The sequence below is a fragment of the Artibeus jamaicensis genome, unplaced genomic scaffold (assembly GCF_021234435.1).
Source record: "Artibeus jamaicensis isolate MK-2021 breed Jamaican fruit bat unplaced genomic scaffold, CSHL_Jam_final scaffold_369, whole genome shotgun sequence".
Classification (NCBI taxonomy): domain Eukaryota; kingdom Metazoa; phylum Chordata; class Mammalia; order Chiroptera; family Phyllostomidae; genus Artibeus; species Artibeus jamaicensis.
This window is the reverse complement of record NW_026522042.1, coordinates 12536458-12556601: the sequence shown is the minus strand read 5'-3', so window position 1 is coordinate 12556601 and position 20144 is coordinate 12536458. Positions and strand designations below refer to the sequence as shown.

General features: G+C 46.7%; 2 protein-coding genes across 3 annotated transcripts in view; both read right to left on the bottom strand.

Moving 5' to 3' along the window:
- The window catches only part of SLC45A2 (solute carrier family 45 member 2), a 31311-nt gene extending 25966 nt beyond the window's left edge, over positions 1-5345 (bottom strand). Inside the window, exons 1-2 of one of the 2 annotated variants that reach the window (XM_053657320.1) lie at positions 2988-5345; positions 536-1003 (exon numbers count right to left, since the gene is read on the bottom strand). In XM_053657320.1, the coding sequence (XP_053513295.1) occupies positions 536-920 (385 nt within the window). In that variant the 5' untranslated portion in view covers positions 921-1003; positions 2988-5345. Of the gene's footprint in view, positions 1-535 lie in introns of both variants that reach the window. The other variant, XM_037128982.2, reaches the window with a different exon arrangement.
- Positions 5346-5442: 97 nt separating this feature from the next.
- On the bottom strand, positions 5443-19823 carry AMACR (alpha-methylacyl-CoA racemase). Its single transcript, XM_037128985.2, has 5 exons — positions 19501-19823; positions 17382-17525; positions 16036-16196; positions 11995-12181; positions 5443-7812 (listed from the first exon to the last, which is right to left on the bottom strand). Exons 1-5 carry the CDS (start codon positions 19745-19747, stop codon positions 7403-7405), a joined length of 1149 nt encoding a protein of 382 aa, XP_036984880.1. The 5' UTR covers positions 19748-19823; the 3' UTR covers positions 5443-7402.
- Positions 19824-20144: the final 321 nt, after the last annotated feature.

The following is a 20144-nucleotide window of genomic DNA, read 5'->3' as shown; positions in this document are numbered from 1 at the left end:
TACCCACTACTACGGTTGATTAATGGCTAGAAAAAGTACTCGCCATCGGGTTTGTTCTTGTCCAGAATGTACATGCCCGAACGACCCCTGAGCTGATAAGCGGATGCCCTGCACCCACGGGAAAGCTCCGCATAACTCTCTGAGCAGAATTAACCCTTATTGGGGCACACAAGTAATTTATTATAAATAGTTACAGCTGGTGAATTTGGTGATGTGCTAAATAAGGTAAAATGAGCTCAAAAATACTGCAATTAATAAATACATGAAAATATTTCATTTGATAAAACAGATAAAAATTGAACCCTATTTTAAGATCCTCACAATAAAAAAAAAAATGCATCCTGATGTCCCTAAAAGTAAAGGCTTCCCAGACACAGACTTTGGGTCATTCAAAGTTGGAAATTCATTGTAACCTAGGAGAGATAAATGGTTCTAACCAATTTTTTAAGTGTCACGTAAAGAAATGCGAATACTTCTAACAGAGCTGCACGATAGGACCCTTCCCCTGCCTGCCCCCCTTGAGCAGTGCACTGACCTGATACGATGGCATCCCCGTTGAGGTACAGAGCCATGCCCAAGAGCATCATGGCGCCCAGGGTGAGGATGTAGGGTCTGCGCCGGCCCCACCCAGCCCGGCAGTAGTCACTGGCCGAGCCCACCACGGGCTGCAGCAGGAATCCCAGGACAGGGCTGAGGAGCCACACCATGCTGTACAGGCTCCTGGGCAGGCCCACACTGAGCAGGACCGGGGTCACGTAGGCCGCCTCCACTGCGTAGCAGAACTCCCGGCCGAACATGGCCATGCTGTGCATGATGAGCCGGCCTGTGGATCTTTTGGGCAGCTCCACACAGCCAAAGGGGTACTCCTCAGCCGGAGAGGTAGCAAGGTCGACGCCAGACTGTCCTTTGTTGCCACCCATGGCCACTGGGTGAGGAACCTGCCTGCAAGCCCACCACCTCCTGCGTGGCCCCTCTGGTCTGTGCGCTGGATTTGACTTGGAGCCTGGCACAGCAGCCAAGAGAGATGGTGAGGCTGGGGGAAGGGCTCAAATTCTTTCATGCCTCTAAGATCACAAGTTATGATGAGGGAAAGGGGGTGGGGCCTAGAAAGCCTGCTAGAGATTAGCTGCCCTTACAATGCTTTTCTGAAGGAATCTTCCTTTGCACTTATCCCTCCCCTCTCTGTCTCTTGGACTCTTTCTCTCTCCAACACACAAACACAGGCACACATTCTACTGCATGCGATATCATACACGCAGCTTTGAGACAATAAAGCCCTATAAGCAGGTGTTAAGTCGAAACGTTAGGTTGCTGTCTTTTAAAAACTTTATCTGGATATAAATACTCTGTTCTTTCCTGAATATGAGTTTTCTACACACACACACACACACACACACGCCTGAAGAGTCAATTAACTAGACTCGAAGAAGTACATGGTTGTACCTTTCCTCTAAACCACTAGCTCCCTCAACACCGTGATGTTTTCCTGCATTGCACTAAACACGCTTTACAATTAGACGGTTTGTGTTCATTCTCATTTCCCCTGGGCTCATCACTGTCTGGTCCCCTTGAGTAGTGATCAGGGGCTTTTTGTCCATAATGGCACCCCTAGCAGCCAGCACGGTACCTGGCGCCTATGGCAGGTCCTCAAATATTGGCTAGAGGAATTACTGAATGAAGTAGATGCACTATATTTCGTAGTGCCGGTTGACTGCCTATTTGCTCGGGTCCATTTCTTGCCCCTCCTCCCATGCTCTGGATCATGAGAAAGTGCATTTCCCAGGTTCTGTTGCTCTCTGCCTCTTAGGCAGATGTGGTCAGTGGGGGCTCTGGTGAAATACAAGGGCAGGAGAAGGGGAGAAATCCCACCTCCTCCCCCTCTCTCTTTCCAGAGAGGTCTCTGAAAGTGGTTTGTGTCTCCACTGGGTCCTTTCTTCCAGGGAACCTTGTCTCCTGGGCCTGGGGACACTATCTTTCCATTCGGCCCTGCAGACATTCAGAGCGGGCCAGCTTCCCAGTGCCTCTCGGGTCACCTCACTGTCCCCACGGCCTCTCGGCTCTTTCCCAGCAGTGCAGCTCTATCAAGTTTCCTCTATTTTAAAGACTTGGAGTGGGTCTTACTTTCCTTGCTGGAGCCTGAGTTCACATGAAAACTCCTGGGTGGCAGGGGAAACGGGACTCCATAGGAAGGGCCCTAAAAACAGAGTAAGAGCAAGCTCTGGAGGCAGGAGTCAGAATATTCAATTTTTGATTCTGGTTCTGCCTCTTCTTCTCTGTCTTTCCCCAAACAAAGCCACTTAAAATGCCGTTTCCCAAACTGTGCACCAAGGCACCCCAGTGCACAACAATGAATTCGCAAGGACACCACCTGAACTACTTGTGAGGCGGTTCACACTTGTGATGTAGGAGGTGTGAACTCACACTCGCACTACAGAAGGCGAGAGCAGCACGCGTCTGAGTCCCAGACACGTGACGTGTGCAATGCCGCACAGGGGCACGTGACCCATTTGTCATTGCGATTCAGACCAAGATAAAAATTAAAACATGACTTCTATTTATGTATATTGTATTTTTCAAATGGCTAATTACTTGTTAGGACATAAATACTAAGTGGTTGGGACACAATCGTGAATGGAATGGTTAGATATTTCCTTTGGCCGGGGATGACACCATGAAGAAATTACTGAGCCATGAAGGGAGACCTGACCTGAGAAGGTCGGGGCTCTGGGAGTCTCGTGTTCTCGTCCATAAAAGGAAGAAAACCTGCCTGACTTGCCCTGCGGTTGTGGAAATGCGGCGGAAATATTGCACATAAACGGACACCGGTGTTGTTGGCTGCCCACCCGACCATTCCCCACGCCCCAATTCTGAGGGAACCTAGATTGGATTCCAGAATCCACCCGTCCCTCATACACACGCGTGCTCCCAGGAAGCAGAGCCCGGGGGTGTTCCAGGAGCTGGCTGGCTTTACATAAGGGTGCTCTTACCTTCTCTGCCAAAGACTGGTGTAGGGCCGGCTTGTGACTTAGCCACCTCTAAGGACACAAGAGATAAGGTTCGCAAGGACTCCCTCACCCCTTCTGGATGTGGCTGTGTGGCTCTGGGGTCCAGAGCTTGCTTCCCAGGCTGAGGACAAAGCAGAGCCGGACAGTGCAAACAGGGCCGCAGTGACTGGACCCACTCGGCCCAGAAACTCACTTCTGGGTTCCAGGTACGTGACTCAGAACGTTTCTTTCCTGTTATGGATTTAGTTCCTTGCAGTCCAAGGCACCCTGATTTGATGTCAGTAAAAGTATGTTGCAGATTATGAACTGCTCCAGTGTAACTGTGACGGAAGCCTGGAATGCGCTTAGACACGAGATAGAGATCCGGAGACGAGCGGCCTTGATGCAGCCAGTCCGCCTGGCTCCACGTGCCTCGTTTTACTTACTACCATACAGTTATAGCACTGGACACTGCAGATCAAAAGAGAGTAAAGTAAATGTATCCTGAAGCATACGTTCCAGGACAGAATCCCTATGTATTCAAGTACGTATTTCCTGTTATGGGACTATAACTTAGTGCAGCCACGATGAAAACCAGTGTAAAGGCTTCTCAAAAATTAGTATCATGTAGCCTAGTAATTCTTCTTCCTGTATTTACCCCCAAAATGTGAAAACACTTATTTGTAAAGATATATGGGACCCTATGTGCCCTGCAGCATTATTCACAACAGCCCAGACAGGGAAACACCCTCGGTGCCTGCTGATAGATGGCCAGAGAAAGAAGAGGTGGTGCCTAGGTGGAGTGGAGTACTGGCGTTTGCAACAGCCTGGGTGGCTCTTGAGAGTATTACGCCGAGTCATTAAAATAACTCAAGACGGAAAAGGACGAAAACTGTGGGATTTCACTCACATGTGGTATACGAAACAAAAAGTAAAAAATGAATAAAACAAACAAAAACCAAGTCAGAGTCAGGCGACACACTGGTAGTTACTGGGGGGGGGGGAGAAGAGGGTATTGTGCGTAAAGGGGGTCAAATACACGGTAATGGAAGGAAACTGGACTTGCGTGGGGAGCATGCTCCAGGGTACACAGGTGTCCAATTAGGAATATACCTGAATGTATGTAATGTTATTAACCAATGTTACCCAGTAAACCTAATTTTTAAAAATTAAGTGAAAACAAAAACAATATAATTCTTCTTTCACTAGAATTTCCACCCCCTTACCCGCACCCTTGCCTATTTCTAAATCTACAGTTTGCCAAAATATAACTAAAAAGAGAGAAAGTACAGCCTTATCTGCACAAGGCTTACACTCCAGGAAAAACGTATGGGTGACTAACAAAAGCCAGTGACCCTATTTATATGCTTTTATTCATTAAAAGTTCACACCTTACAAAAACCAATTTTTCATTCAAACATTTTGTGCCAAGTTAATTAATCACAGAAAATAATACTCTAAGGTAGTCCGTCTATGTACAACTTTCTGCCAACTGGTTTTTATCCTTTTCATCACCAATCTATTCAACAGATTATTAGCACCTCTTGTGACATTAAAAAGATAAAAGGATTTGGTTCATATCCATTAGAACAGCACTACTCAAAGTGTGACTTCTGAACTGGAAGCATTACAATCAAGTCTGGTAAAAATGCAAATTATGGGGTCCCACCCACTACATCAGAACCTCTACAGATGAGCTCTAGGGATGTGTTTTAACAGTATCACCAGATGACTCTTCTGTGTGCCAGGAGTTTGTGGTCTGGTAAAGAGTCGTGTAAATGCCACTAAAAACAACTACTATCCTTGGAGATGTGTGCAAGGTGCACTGGAAACATGGCAAGAGTGCCTAAGGCTAGGAGCCAACACCTGGCACCCAGGGTGTCCCAGGGACATCACGGCATTGCCTTGGACATCACCATGACAGAGCCAGATGTGAGCCCAAGGCCTTTCTGCTCCAAGTTCATCATTACTGTACAAAACCGCCCTAGGGCTGAGAGAGGAAGGAAGTTTCACAAAGAAGACCGTGTTTGAGCCAGGTCTGGGTCTGCTGGATCCATCTGCTGGAGCGAGACGGGTCAGGAGCATTGTCAGTCCTGGAAAACGCTGCAGTGTAGGGGAAGGAATGGAAGCAGGAAAGAGCACAGCATGTTCACAAACTTCAGGTCCAGTACAAAGTGCTGGGGGGCCTGGGCAGCTGGGTAGAAGCCTTATTATAAATAAAGGGTTGATATGCTATACAAATGAGTTAGAATTGCATTCTATACAAGGAAAAAGTACTAAAGGATTTTACAGGAGTGAAAAAGACTGGCATGGTGTCCACAACACAATGAAAACAATGGAGATGGCACTGGAGGTCAAAGTCCCAGAGAAGCTGAGCAGCAGCCCGGGGAGCAGCAAGAAGGGCCCGAATGAATGAGGCAGGCGGGAGGATGAGGGGCACGGACACGGCACAGTGGAGTCTGCACCTTGTTCATTTAATGCATCTACAGAAAATTTAAATATAATGCAAGTCAACCAAACTCCAGCCAGCTTTTTAATATCACCACGCACAGGCACTTCTAAGTGACAGTGATAAAACATAATCACTGAAAAAAACTCAGCTCGGGAGGTGGAACCGAGAAAGCATCACTGCTGAGTTCCATTCCTTTGAATTCACGCATTGTTCACTAAGGGCTTGGCACAACTCTGGGAACTGGGGATTGAGCGGCGAAGCCTAGAGTCCGTTACACAGCTTCCACACTCTGGCACGCGTCGGTTCACAGGGGATGAGGGCTGCGGTTAGTGTGTCAGTGGTGATATGCGGTGTGAAGAGAAGTAAAACTGGTGACAGCAAGTGATAAGGTGGCTGCTATTTCAGACCGGGGTCAGGAAAGGACTCCCCATAAGGTGACATTGGGCCAGCGGCCTAAGTGAAGTGAGGTGTAAGCCGAGGGCCTGCTGGGGGCAGAGGGAGACAGGAGGGGAATGGAAACTGGAAACTGTAGGAAGAGTGTACGAGGCCTATTGAGTGGATGACGGCGCAGTTCACGGGACACGAAGCACACCTGGGTGACGCTAACCAACAGCTGCACAGAGGAATCGGGCTCTCTATACAGAGGGCTCTGTTCGAGAGGTGGGAGTTATCTGCAGGAAGTTTCAGGGGCATTTTCTAAACTTTTGGGAACCCCCCTGCCTGGTTTCAGAAGCTGTAATCCCCCCATGGCTAAGGTTGAGAACGCAACCTTCAGACTGTAAGCCACTAAGGAGATGAGGCTTATCTCCCTGGCAGGAGTGCCGCTTCTGCTCCTTTTTCTTCATCCATAATTAGCCCCCAATGCTTGGTTGGTTAGCCAATGACGAGTAAGATTCCCCAAGGGGGGAACGACCTAAGACAGGCATGATCATGTGGAGGCCCCGGGGAAGGACTTGGGGGACTATAGCAAAAGGGGGTGATGGACCCTCGCCCCTCAGCTATGACATAGCCTGAGTGTTCATTCTGTCTGCAAGAAGTCTCCTAATCTCTTGGCTGCCTTACTGCCCCTGCCTGACTTAAGCCTGAAACAATGCTGGTGGTGGGTACAGCCCTGTGCTGGAAAGGGCGAGTTAGAATATGTAAAATCCTGTGAAACCTGCTTTGTTTAGAATGTTCTCAATTGAATAAGGGTCCAAGCAAGTGTGTCATCTATTGTTTGATCCTTACTGCCTGACAATGATTGATGAGCTTTACCTGTATTCCTGTGAAAAATGAACCCAGTAAAAGCCCTCCGAGGCAAAGGCTCTTGGCCCTTCTCCTTTAAGAGATCCGTCACCCTTCCTCCCCAAGCAGATCATGTCTTGGTAGACTCTCATCCATGGGGGCTGGAGGGGCCCTGCGGGTGGAGCCCCCAACACTAAACTTCTAATTCAGAGACACTGGCTGAGAAATTTCCTTGGTCAAATTAAAAGGATCAGGCTTTTCTACCTAAGGTCCTTCATTTTGGTAAACAGGAGAGCCAAAAATATTTCAACGAGTCACAAAATACTATCTAACTGCTACTTTCAGGACTTTCTCAAAAGCTTTTCAGACTTAAAAGCTCACAAGTAAACCTTGGGTAGGGGAAGCTTTATTTAATAAATAGCATTATATTAATTCATTTAAACTATATTATAAGTATCTGAGTATTTTTTAATATCAACAAATATAATCTCAAGCAAATGGAAGATAGAAAAATTGCTGCAATTTAGTATAGGTAAACTAAAAACACTCCTAAATCAAAAGCCCTAATGTTAACCATTTTCGGAAGCTGAGTGATTGTTATTGGTTTCTTATTTCTTGTTTCTGGATTAGGAGAGTCAGAATTCTGTGATTCTGCTCTTCCTTGTTTCCATGCATACACTGCATGAATCCTTCCACACTGTAAATGCGATACTCAAACTCACTGAGCTGAGGGGCCTGGGCTTTACAGATTAGCTCTCGGCTTACTGCTTTGGATAATTTTATCTGAGTAGAGCTGATCCATCTCTTCCTGGCTGAACCCAAATTCTGTAAGTATCTCTTCAGTATGTTCTCCCACCAAAGGACCCCTTCCCAAAGAAGGGGTGGCTGGGGTGTGCGACAGCACAGGTGCGGGGCGGGGACTCACACCCTGCTCCACATCAGCGATAAAGGAGCCCCGCTCCTGGTTATGGTCCAGATGGGGAGCCTCTTCACAGGTCAGAACCGGAGTCACGCACGCGTCGGTACCATCGAAGATCTGACACCACTCTGCCTTTGTCTTCTTTGCAAATATATCTGCAAATTTCCTCTTCATTTCTGGCCAATCAGTCATGCTCATCTGATTAGGAAGTTCATCAGACTTTAGCCCAAGTCCTGAGAGGAAAATCACAATTTCTTAAATTATTATGCTTTGGATGGGATGATTATAATCAATGAAAATGAGTTTTAAGCTTACTGTCCCAAGTAGGATATTCCGTAAGGGCTTCTCAAAGGGGTAAAAAGAAATTCAAACTCGGCTTGCAGCTGGAACCAAAGGCTGCCAAGGGCAGAGGTAGTAGGGGTAGCAAAAATCCAGATAGATTTTCCATGCCAAGATGTTATTACTTACACTTCATCATAAGTAGTCTATTTTTACTGGTCTAGTCTCCAGAAATCTATTTCTTTGCTCTGAATAGGTTTTCAGACAAAAATTTCCTTGTGATGCTATTATCTGTCATGTTGATTTAAAATAACCTCACACTGCAATTAACAATCCCAAACCCTACAAATGATAAAATTTACACAATTTACATCTGTCTCCTTCAGTTTATGCATAATTAATGTTTTTTCATCAAATTTGGGAAATTTTAGACATGATTTCTTCAAAGATTTTTTTTGCCCTTTCTCTCTCTTCTGCTCTGAGATTCCTTAATGCCTATGTGGATAAGGAAGAAGCCTAATGATAAATTAAATTCAAGATTGCAATTTTATAAATAACATTAATTCTGTACTTTAGCAAATTAAAGAGCTCTAGGAAGGCAGTGATATTTAATCCATTACCCTCTTAAAAACACTGCTGGGAACTAGGAACAAAAAACCTGTAGAGTGAGCAAAGACTCACTGCAAATTGTTCTTACAGCAAATGGGACAGAAAGTCATCAGCCACCCTGTCGTCAGTGGGGCACCCGGACTTTTCTCTCCAGCATGAAGGGGGCAGAGTGAACTTGGAGCTCCCCCCGAGCCCCATCCCCAGAGAACTCCCACTGTTCGGCCTGTCTGGAGGCTCCATTTGCGGGGCTGTCTTTATCTGATCTCACTCAGAACAGCCCCATTCCCAGAACGTCAAGAAAAAAAAATCAGCATCAACTGTTTCACATCACAGCTATCTGAGACGGCAGTCCTTGTTGAGACTCACATAAAGCTGATTAAACAACTTTAAAAAGAGTGCAGAACAGGATGTCCACGGGGGACTCTGAAAAGCTCCAACGTATTCCTAGAGTTTAGAATCCGTGCAAATGCCCAGGGTAGTGAGCATGCGCAGGAGAGATAGGAGAAGGTACTAATCTTTCACCTCTGGCTGACCTTGAGTCTCTGAACAAATAAAAAGTAAAGACTCAGAGTTCCTCAGCAAAGGATCATTGATTTATTGGCTCAAGGCACTTAAGGGTGTCTCTATCCAATCACCAGGTGACCACTAAGCTAACCAAGCACATAAGTGGCTGTACATGATTTAAAAAAATGAAGATTTAGCCCAGAAAAGTCATTAAATAAACCAACAGCAGTAACTACAAATGCAGGATTGGGGAAGGAAAAGGAGAGACCTGATATCCAGAGTTGCTACATTACACTCTTTAAAATATCCAGTTTCAATTTAAAAAAATTGTAAGGCATGCAAAAAGGAAGGAAAGTATGATCCATACACAGTAAAAAAAAAACAATCAATGAAGATGAATACACGGTGTCCCTGAAGAAGCCCCATGTTGGATTTACCAAACGAAGACTTCCAACCATCAATTCTGAATACGCCTTGGCACTAAAGGAAACCATACCTACGGAAATAGGGAAAGAATGAGAACAGTGTTTCATCAAATAGAGAATATCAATAAGGAGATAGAAATTATTCTTAAAAAGGAGCCAAATAGAAATTCTGAAGCTGAAGAGTGCAATATCACGTGAAAACTCCATTAGAGTGGCTCGATGCAGACGTAAACTGACAAGAAAGAATCAGGAAGCTGGAAAAGAGGCAAACTGACTTTACCCAGCCTGAAAACCAGAAAGGAAATAACAAAGGCAAATAAACAAAGCCTTAGAGACCTTCGGTACAGCATCATAAATATCAACATAGGCATTAAGGAATCTCAGAGCAGAAGAGAGAGAAAGGACAAAAAGATCCTAGAAGAAATCATGTCTAAAATTTCCCAGACTTGATGGAAAAACATTCACTGTGCATCAAGAATCTCAAGAAAGTCGAGCAAGATAAACTCAAAGAGATCTACACCTAGAACCAATAAACCAGCCCTATGAGGTCACAGGAAACAAGATCAAATACAAAAATCACGACATATTATGTATTTCTATAGAAATGATCTGAAACATGTTACCACTTACAACAGTATCGAAAAGAACAAAATGCTACAGAATGAATTTAAGCATAGTAGCTCAGGCCTTGTGTATCGAAAACTACAAAGCACCACCAAAAGAAAGTAGAGAAGACCTAAATTAATGACAAGAGTGCCACATTCATGGCGCATAAGGCTTAATACTGTTAAGATGCCAAAATTTCCCAGACTGAGGCACAGACTCAAAACAGTCCCTATCAAAATCCCCGCTCGCTTTTCTCACAGAAATTGGCAGGCTGATCCTAAAAGTCATATGAAAATGAAAGGGACCTGAGCAGCTAAAACAACTTGAAAAAGAACGAAATTGGAAGACTCACACTTTCTGATTTTAAAATCACCACAAGCAACATAATCAAGACAGTGTGGTGCTGGTGTGAGGATAAACACATAAATCAGCGGAACGGAAATGAGAATCCAAAAGTGAACCCTTACACTGACGGCCAGCTGATTTTTAATGAGGATGCAAAGCCCATCACTGGAGAAAGCACAGTCTTTTCAACAAGTGGTACTGGGAAGTCTGCAGGGCCACATGCAAAAGGACGAAGCTGAACCCCTACCTTACCTTGTATTCAAACATTAAAACTCAAAATGGATCAGAGGCCTGTATGCGAGCATTGAAACTACAAAGCCCTTCAAAGACAACATAGGGGTGAGACAGTATAAGGGGGAGTTCCCTGAATAGCCTCTATGCAAAGTTTACGAAAGGGTAAGTGCTTTAAAAAGTGCTAATCATGCTACCATGATTAGAACTCAACAGTAATTGTCGCGATTGTTTACAACTGAAAGCAACAAAATTTTTTTCAGTGAATATGTTTTATCGCTCTTGCTCGGAAGTGCCTGTGCCTGGTGATATTAAAAAGCTGGCTGAAGTTTGGTCAATTTATATTGTATCTAAATTCTCTACAGACGACGCGATGCAGTAAATGAACAAGGTGCGAACTCCACTGTGCTCTGTCCCTGCGGCTCTCCAGGGCCATCCACCTTCATGGTAGAAGTTTTGTTCCCACCGCTCAGCCCTTTGTATAGCACTTGTCTCTCCAGAATTTTGAAAGAATGCTTTTTATTCTTAGTTTTAATTTCTGGACAAAAAGGCATCTTACGTGATCCTGATAAGCCGTTCTGTTCTACGGTTCTTCCAACTACATTTAAGGTGGTAGAAGTTAACAGAGTTGATCATAAAATGCCCTCTGATGCTTGCAATAGCAGTCATTTCAGCTACACGCAATAACTGAGTAGCGCACCTCCCCTGAACAGCTACCACACCAAACAGTGAAACTCCAAGTGTACAGTTGAAAAATAAATGCACTGTGATCAGTTTGTCACACCACTTCAGAGTATATTCTAAAACTTCTTAGATACTAAATTATCTGTAAAATAAACTTTACATTCAAACATTTCACAGAACAAAATAACTTCAGTTCAACTACTTAATTAGGGAAGCAGGGATAGATCTTGCTAACTTCAGGTACCATGCGAGTAAGACAAGAATCTGCGAGGAAGGTAAACTGCAGAAGCACTCGGTATCATATTCCAACAGTTTCATTCACCGAAATCTTTCTGTGCTCTGGTGACATTGACACTGAAGTGTCATGAGGGATGTCCGCCAAAGAACAGGATGAACACGCAGTCGTTTGCAGGGAAGAGCAGGATCACAGCACACAAGGGCAAGATAAATATCCAAAGCTGCGGAGTATGAAATGTACTAAAAACACTGACCCCCCACAAAAGAGATTCTTATGTCTTAAAGTCTTGAGTTATTTCCTTGAACTGTAAAATTGCCCGCCAATTTAAAAGGTGGGAGAAATATCCCACAACATAATGACGGCAGAACGAGGTTGCTGATGAAGTGAATATGTAATAAAAGACACCATGAATTTCAAAATGCTCCACAACAGAGGCTAAAGAACATCCACAGAAAAGGAGGGGGCAGTCAGGGAGGGGTGTGAAAGCTCCTGACCTTTGATCAGCAGCTCATAGAACTGGGGCTCTATGGCTCCGACAGCCATGAACCCCCCATCCGCCGTCCGGTAAGTCCCATAGAAGGGTGCTCCGCCGTCTAGAATGTTCTCTCCTCGGGGTTGCTGCCACAGTCCTGTTTTACTGGTCTTCCACAGGAAAGAACTGAGATATGCTGCTCCTTCCACCTTTAACGAAGCAGAATACAAATCCAGGTAACTAAACTGTAGAAGCATGGTTACTTTCTACTTAGGTTTTTTTTTTAATGGTTGTGCAAAACTGTTTATGCTAGAGTATAGGAAGATTATACCCAATTATACTTCTTTGATATTTTGAGAAATTTAGTGCAGGTTCTTGGTACAGTGGGTTTCTACACTGTTCAGTTCAGAAAATACTGTTTAGAAAATTAGAAGGTAGCACTTTTGTTCTTCCTTTCAAATAAGACTGGCAAAATGTTGATAATTTTTGACGTATGTCAGAGTAGGAAGTCCATTTACAATATACTCCTTCAACTTGTGTATGTTAAAAACTGGGTAAAAAGCTAAAAATAAAGCAAAAAGCTTTTCAAAATCCATCGTCTGGTCTCAATGTCTACAAACACAGACCCACAGATGCAAAGCCTATCGAATTCTGAAGGTTCACCAGGTTATGGCAACATCTAGCTCATCCCAGTCTGACCATTTCAGACTGTGAGTGTGGAATTTCTCACACTTACTAGCTGTGAAACAAATGCAAATTGTCACTTTGGATACATCCTAGTTCTCCCTTTTAACTTGAAATCTCATGTACACCTGAATTTATGGCTCTGATGTTTGACATCACCAAAATCATGGAGTTGGCTGAAGTAGCCTATGGCAATGCAAATTTTTGAATCTGTGTTACACACATCTCAGCAAGTATCCACATTTAATACACGTGTGTATACACACATATGGTGATATACGCAATTACATACAATACACTTACAAACATAATCTCTTACACACCAGACGTACTGATGCGTCTGTTGAAAAAGATGCACCAGTGGAGCTACGGGTCCGTCTGGCCCACTCAGGGTACACAGGCTCCACTGCTGTCACTCGGTGCCGTGGGAGGGCACAGGACAAGAGACACAGCAGGCGCAATCCTGTGTGGTTGCCAGGCTCCCTGGGCCCATGGCACCCCCTCGCCTCACACAGTGATTGTGGCCACAGACACAGTGCACATGTAACACAGGCGAACTGCAGCCTCAATCCCCCAGCCTTTCATGCTGGCCTCACGGTACAGACCAAAGGCCACAGGCCAACGCACAGCCCCCAGACCAAGGGTAAACGCAGCCCCATGGACCCCTCGTCCTCCAGTTACCCTAACCCTGCAGTTTTCAGGGAAACAGCACCGTGAAGAGACAAATCCTGGTCATCACAGGATGCTACTGCTAAAACGTCTGGAGACCACTGGCCTAAAACAGTAAGGTACTGAGCTTCTACAAACTGTTTTTAGCACATGTGTTCCCAGGGATGGGGGAGGTAACGAATATGGTGCTTGACTGACCCATTTGGCCTTGAGAAATTACCCCACACTCACTGTCCCCTGAAGCAAACAGAAACCCAAACAAAGCTTACACCATTTTCACATGCACTGAAACCTTACCATCGTCCCACCCCCATGAAATTCTGTTAGACACAGTCCGATGAAAGTAGCTATTATATTTAACTGACATTCGACTACAAATAAGCAATTACATGTCATTGGCAAATTATTCAAATTCTTACTAAGTAAGTACTTAGCCTTAAATTCTCCTTAAATCTCCCAAGGCCCATGCTTGTCTTTAGTAAAGTCCCCCTGATCACAGGGACCAGTAGAGGGCAGTAGAGGCCACTAACTGAGAGCACATGCTGCAGCATCAAACAGCCCGAGTGCTGAGCTTCCGACCCCTGAGCCTTCTTTTCCGTTATCCTCCCAGGTCTGAAAGTCTTCAACCGCCAGATGAGAGTGAGCACACCTCCTCCAGGGAGCCGTGTGGATGGGGAGGGGAGAGAGCCGCGGAGCACTAGCCTCACACCTGCCTCGTGGTAGGTGGAAACTCCACCTAGTGCATGCCGGGACCGGGCCAGGAGCTGAGACGGAAGGCCGGGGGACACAAGGGACAGTGTGAGATGTACCCTGAGGGCAGACTCAGGAGGCACAGAAGCAGTACCAGGCTGTGAGTGATTCGCCTGAGAGGCGAAGTGCAAGCCAAGGCTGCAGAGATGAGGGATCCTGGCAGCAAACAGCTTTCCAAAGGCCACCGACAACAACTCCAATTTACAGGACTGTTCAGTTTTAAACGCTTGAGGTCACCACCAACATATGACCCCTGACCATTCCTTTTTCTGGGAGCTCTTGCCTTGACAACACTCCCTCCGGTCCCCCACTCAGCTCTCCTCAGCACTTGCTTCTCTCCTGCTCGCTCACTCCTCAAATGCTGGTGTTCCGCCCCGATCCCCACCCCCGTTGTCCCCAGCAGGCCACGGTCTCACGTGCTCCCAAATGGCTAAAACCTGTTTCTAGTCTTTAACTTCACGTGTCCCTCCTGGACATCTCAAAGGCACTTCAAACTTGAAATCACCAACACTGAACTCCTTTTCTTCTTTTTCTTCTTCCCAGAAAAATACGACAACAAATTCTCACCGAGTGCCAGGCACTGTTTACTCACTGAACACCGAAACTCATTCAATTCTCTAGCAACGCTACGAGGCAGACACCATTATTATCTCCGTTTCACAAAGGACCGAGGCACAGAGAGGTTAAGTAACATACCCAAGATCACAGAGCTAGGAAGCGGCAGAGCTGGAAGTCAGTTACCAGAATCCGCGCTCCTGACCACTGTGCAACACTGCCTCCTCCTTCAGCAATCCTCCCCAGGGTGCCACTGACACCATCCACCACTCACCCACGCCAGAAATAAGGGGGCCATCCTCGATTCTTTCCTCTCCCCCTTTGGCCAATGCATTGCCAAATCCCAGCTTTAAGATCTCAAGTGTCCCTTACTTCCAGACCCATTCTACCACTAACTACTTTAGCACTTGCTCTTATCTCTAGGCAGTGACCCAGTAACCATCTGGGCCCCCAGTCTTATCTCCCTCAAGTCCGGGCCCCGTCCTACCTCCAGAGGTCTGTCCAGATGCAAACGTGTCACGGCACTGGATTGGGCTCATACAACTAGCCGTGAGACCCTGGACAAATTTCTATGCTTCAGAAAACTCCTCTTTAAAATGACAATGTGTTCCAAATGAAATCGGATCAGAAGAACTCACGCAGGGGAGGTGTCTAGCTGAACACCTGCGTAAGGCAAAGGGTCAATGTACCACAGTGAAAAAAAAAAAGAACCATTATGATGTCCAAGTCTCCCCTACAAAGTGCAGCAGGAAGGTCCAGACTGGTATTTCACCTTAACATCCTTAAGAATCCTCTGCTGCCCTGGCCAGGGTGGCTCAGTTGGTTGGAGCATTGTTCTATAAACTAAAAGGTCGCAGGTTCAATTCCCAGTCAGGGCACATGTCTGGGTGGTGGACTTGGTCCCCTGCTGGGGCACGGTCAGGGTGCGGTCAGGGCATGGTCAGGGCACATACGAGAGGCAACGGATTGGTGTTTCTCTCCCTCTCTTCCCCCTCCCTGTCCCTTCCCCTCTCTCTAAAATTAATGAGTGTGTCCTCAGATGAGGATTAAAAAAAAATCTTGTCGGCTGAGGAAGATTTCTTAAACCCAGTTCTGAACAAGGGGTTTCATGAAAACTATATTCTCATCACAAGAAACAGCTTGGGGAAAATTAATAATAAAATTCAAGAATCAGGGGAGTCACACAAATTTTATAAAACAGACTCCACGAACACATGGTCACAGGATGACATTCCGACTCCTGTAAAGAATAGGAACTTGTGTGCACCGTTTTCAGAGATATCTTTGCGAACCTGGATTCCAACTTTAGATCTCGCTGATGTCTCCTTTGGAAAAGGACTTGAGGCAGCCGTATGTCGTCCTTAGGAGCAACTGGCAGGAGGAGCGATCCCCCACTAACACTCACCATGCTCGCATCGATGACCTGCCCTTTGCCCGAGCGTGTGCGTTCAAAAAGAGCCATCACGATGCCCAGGGCACACATGAGGCCGCCGCCCCCGAAGTCGGCCAGGAGGTTCAGTGGAGCATACGGGTTCTCACCACTTCTGCCCAGTTTTGACAGAACACCTACAAAGAAAATCAGAGCCCACTAACTGCCAGCGTGATGCACCTTTTAAGTAAATACATGAACATCTCAGAGGAATAACCAATCTCTCTACTTGCTGACGTAAGCGAAAACTAGAGCAGGATGCCTTTCCGATTCAAAACATATTCAGCATATTCACAAACAGGCTCTCCCTCCAACTAGGTTCCTTCTTGTGTTTTTTTGTGTTTTTCTTTTCTAAAACTTCATTCTACCTACCATTTTCAGGACTTTATTTCTAAGTTCTTCCTTACTGAGTAAAATGAGAAAATGCTTCCAGGGCAAAGAAAGATTGTACTCAATTCAGTTTATGCCTAAACAGTATAACACAATTCCATTCTTATTAGAAAGAGATGCAAGAAATAACCAAACACAGAAGAAAAGGAATTCAGTTTCTAAACAGATGTGAAAACCCAATTCTATATTCACTCTTTTCCTCCGCCTTCAAATGTGTCCTCACAGAAATTCTGAGACAATTCACTCAACCCCACACTGTTCTCAAATGTTAGAATCAGGCCGTCCTACAACCATTCCTCACCGGCAACAATTCTGATGAAGTGGTGGTGTGACCTGAAAGCCACTGCTGTCCCGTGTCCACTGACGTGGTGACTGGGGCAATAAGGATTCTCCATGAAGGTGGGGAAAGAGGGGTGTCGGAGCCAAACTCCATCAGCATTTTCAAACTGGGGAGCAACCACCCCTGCTACCACCAAGCCCCTTCCTAGCAGGGGGGCTTGCTGGAAAACCGACTTCACAGATGCGGCTAGTACGTCACTAATGAGGTGTGCTCTCATCAAGTGCATTAAGGTGGGGTGAGGAACAAGGACAGCTCCGAGACAAGCTGACCCTTTGCAAACTACCATACTTTCCCCATACTCCCTGATTTAAATATTCACCTTTAAAGATGCTTTTTCTTCTCATCTTTTTTTTAAGATTTTATTTATTTATCTTTAGAAGCGAAGGGAAGGAGAGAAATATCAACGTATGGTTGCCTCTTGTGCGTCCCCTGCTGGGAACTGGCCTGCAACCCAGGCATGTGCCCTGACTGGGAATCGAACCACAATCCTCTGGTTCGCAGGTAAAGATGCTTTTTAAGTAGCTGGTGTAACTAAGTAGATCTTGACTGGAAACAAAATTAAAAGTGCCGAGAAATTATTTTTTCAACATACCCGACAAAGCCAAAAAGTTGATGTCATGGCCTGCTACCTTGGAGAGCCGTCCTGACTGGCCAAACCCAGTCAGCCTGGCATAGATGAGCTTTGGGTTCTCCTTCCGCAGAATCTCTGGGCCGAGCTGGAGTTTCTCCATGACACCTTAAGAGAAAAGTAACTTCTTTTTAAGGGAGCATGAACAGAGGGTAGGTACAGCCCCCTTTCCGTGGCAAACCTAAGACAGCTCTTCAAGTAATAACATGTGTGGAGGGTTTGTAACATGTTAAGAACCAGAGAGTGAGGCCACCCCTTCCGGAAGGCACGGCTGCTGCCCCGACGGCGCTGTCCTTCCAGCACACCCGGTTCCCTTCGGCACATCCGGCCCTCTTCCGTCCCCGCGGTGGGCGCTCCATCCCCTCCATGGGTGCCTTTAGTTTCTCAAATCCTCTCCACAGTAATGTATTAGAAATGGTCTGTTCTCTTGGAACAGTTACCCTGGGTCTTTTTTTGGCCAACAATTCACTGCTGAAAACTGCTCTTCCTTTGCAGACCTTTTCTTTTCTGATGCCTGCCTCCGTGCCGGTCGCCGTCTGCCCCACGGTGCCCTTAGGTGTGTACACATTCCATCTTCCCTATCGGCTCAGAAACTCTTCTGGCAGGATTCCTGCCCGAGCCCGAGCTAGGCTTCAGAGCATCTGTGCCTTAACAAAAAGACTCGGTAACTAGCCAGGAGAGAAAGGTTAGCCAAGACAGCCTCCAACCTCTTACGTTATCTGCAAGTACAATGTCGACTGTGTGAAACTCAGGGAACTGGCACCTTCAGCCTCCTGGAATTAAAAGTAATAAGACCGCAGGAGACGTTCATGTGTGGTCTTCCTACGACAACACATTAGGAAAGAACTCGGGTCCTCCTCAGCAGCAGCCACAGTCCTGCCCCCGGACAGCTACACCTGCACCCCCACCTCTACCTCCCTCCTAATTACAAGGCTCTGCACAAATCACTTAACCAGTTTGAGCTTCCTTCATCTTCAAATGGGACACGATAAATTATGATATAATCCTAAGTTATATTATTATCCTGAAACCTGGCTGTGAGGGTAAATGAGTTAACATGTCTAAATATGCCTGGTGCCTCACAGTCAGTCATACGGTGCATTTTCGAAACGTTTACTGACTTCTTGCCATATACCGGGCAAAGCTCTGGACTTGCACACGAGCAAGATGACTCTGACAGCTGTCGGGGCACGGATCTGCGTGGTGCTAGACCCAGCCACCACCTTCACAAGGGTCTTTACGACAGTGTCAGGTAGGCTGCAAAAGGTACGCAAAGAAAGAATCCCTAGCGGTGGAAAGGAGGGAAAAATGGGTGCCGTAAAAGTAAGATTTGTCGCTACACATGAAGCGCAGGTTTCTGATGAAGGCGACTGGGTGGATGTTGGTTCCATTCACTAGGATAAATGATCCAGAAGAAGATGCCACTCCTGGAGGGAGTCTTCCCTCCTGGGTTCCGGGCACCTGCGGAGGCTGCAGCGCCCACCAGACAGTAGGAGCTGCGCAGGCCCTGTGTACCCCTGCAGTCTACAGCTCTCGCACAGGGTGTGCAGATGAGGACTAGGGCACCTCCTGCCTGTAAAACGTGAAAGTAACGGGAACAGGTAAGGCGGCTCCGGTGAGCTGTGTGGAGCCGGAGCTTAGACATGCCAGCATTTAAGGCAGGGAGTGTTAGGCTGGGTCAGCAGATGGCTCCCCTCTTCGCTGAAATGTAGCCAAATGACTATGTACCTTTCTGCCGTTTTCTGGGTAGAGAGCCTATGACTTTCATTAGATTCTCATAGGGTTCATGGCCCTCAAATAACCCAAAGAGGCAGATACAAATACGCGATTAGGAAAAAGAGAAACTTGGGAAGAAGTCAGAGAGAGGTAGGCACAAGGAGAAAAAGGGGCAACAGCTGTTATCTTAGATGCCAGGTATGGAAGACTGTTTCAAGGGGCGAATCACCAAGCACATCAAGTGCAAGGCAAAGGTCTAGAAAGACAGGAACAGAAAAGTTTTTGAGGTCACAAGGCACAGGTGTGGCGTGCGCAGACTCAAACAGTTCAGCTCCCTCCTTAGTCGGAGGCCTCGGAGGGGGCTCACCGTGGCGGAAGGGCTCCAGCACCACGTCCGCCCGGGCGCACAGGCGCCGCACCACGGCCACTCCCCGCGGCTGCTTCAGGTCCACGGCCAGCGAGCGCTTTCCGCGGGACAAGTGGGCCACGTCGCTGGGGGCGCCGGGCCGGTCCACACGCACCACCTGCGCCCCGAAGTCCGCCAGGACCATACCGCAGAATGGGCCTGGGGCCAGGCCCGCCAGCTCCACCACGTAGACACCCCGCAGCGCCATGGTAGCCCAGGCAGTTGTCAAAAGGAAGGGGACGCGGACGCGCCAGGCCGGGAGCGCGCACCCCTTCCCTCCTCGGCCTGCGCCTGCGCGCGCCCCTGCGTCTGCGCAGTGACGCGCTTCCTGGCCCCGCCTCCCGGAGTGGAAGGCCGGTAGTCTGGCAAGTTGCTGTCTTTTTTTTTTCTGCAGTCAAGTCCAAAAGTAACTCCTGGCTTGACCTTGAGAGTTCTCCAGCCTGTCAGCATCCTCTTGCGACGCTTTTACCTCACCTTTCTGATGCCAGCCGCTGTGTCATTGAGCCCCTCCACTCTTGGAGAAATAAACAGTGAATAAATATTTAAGAACGATGCTGTTTTCATCCGTAGTCTGCAAATGGTTTTCTTCATTGCTCTTACTTATC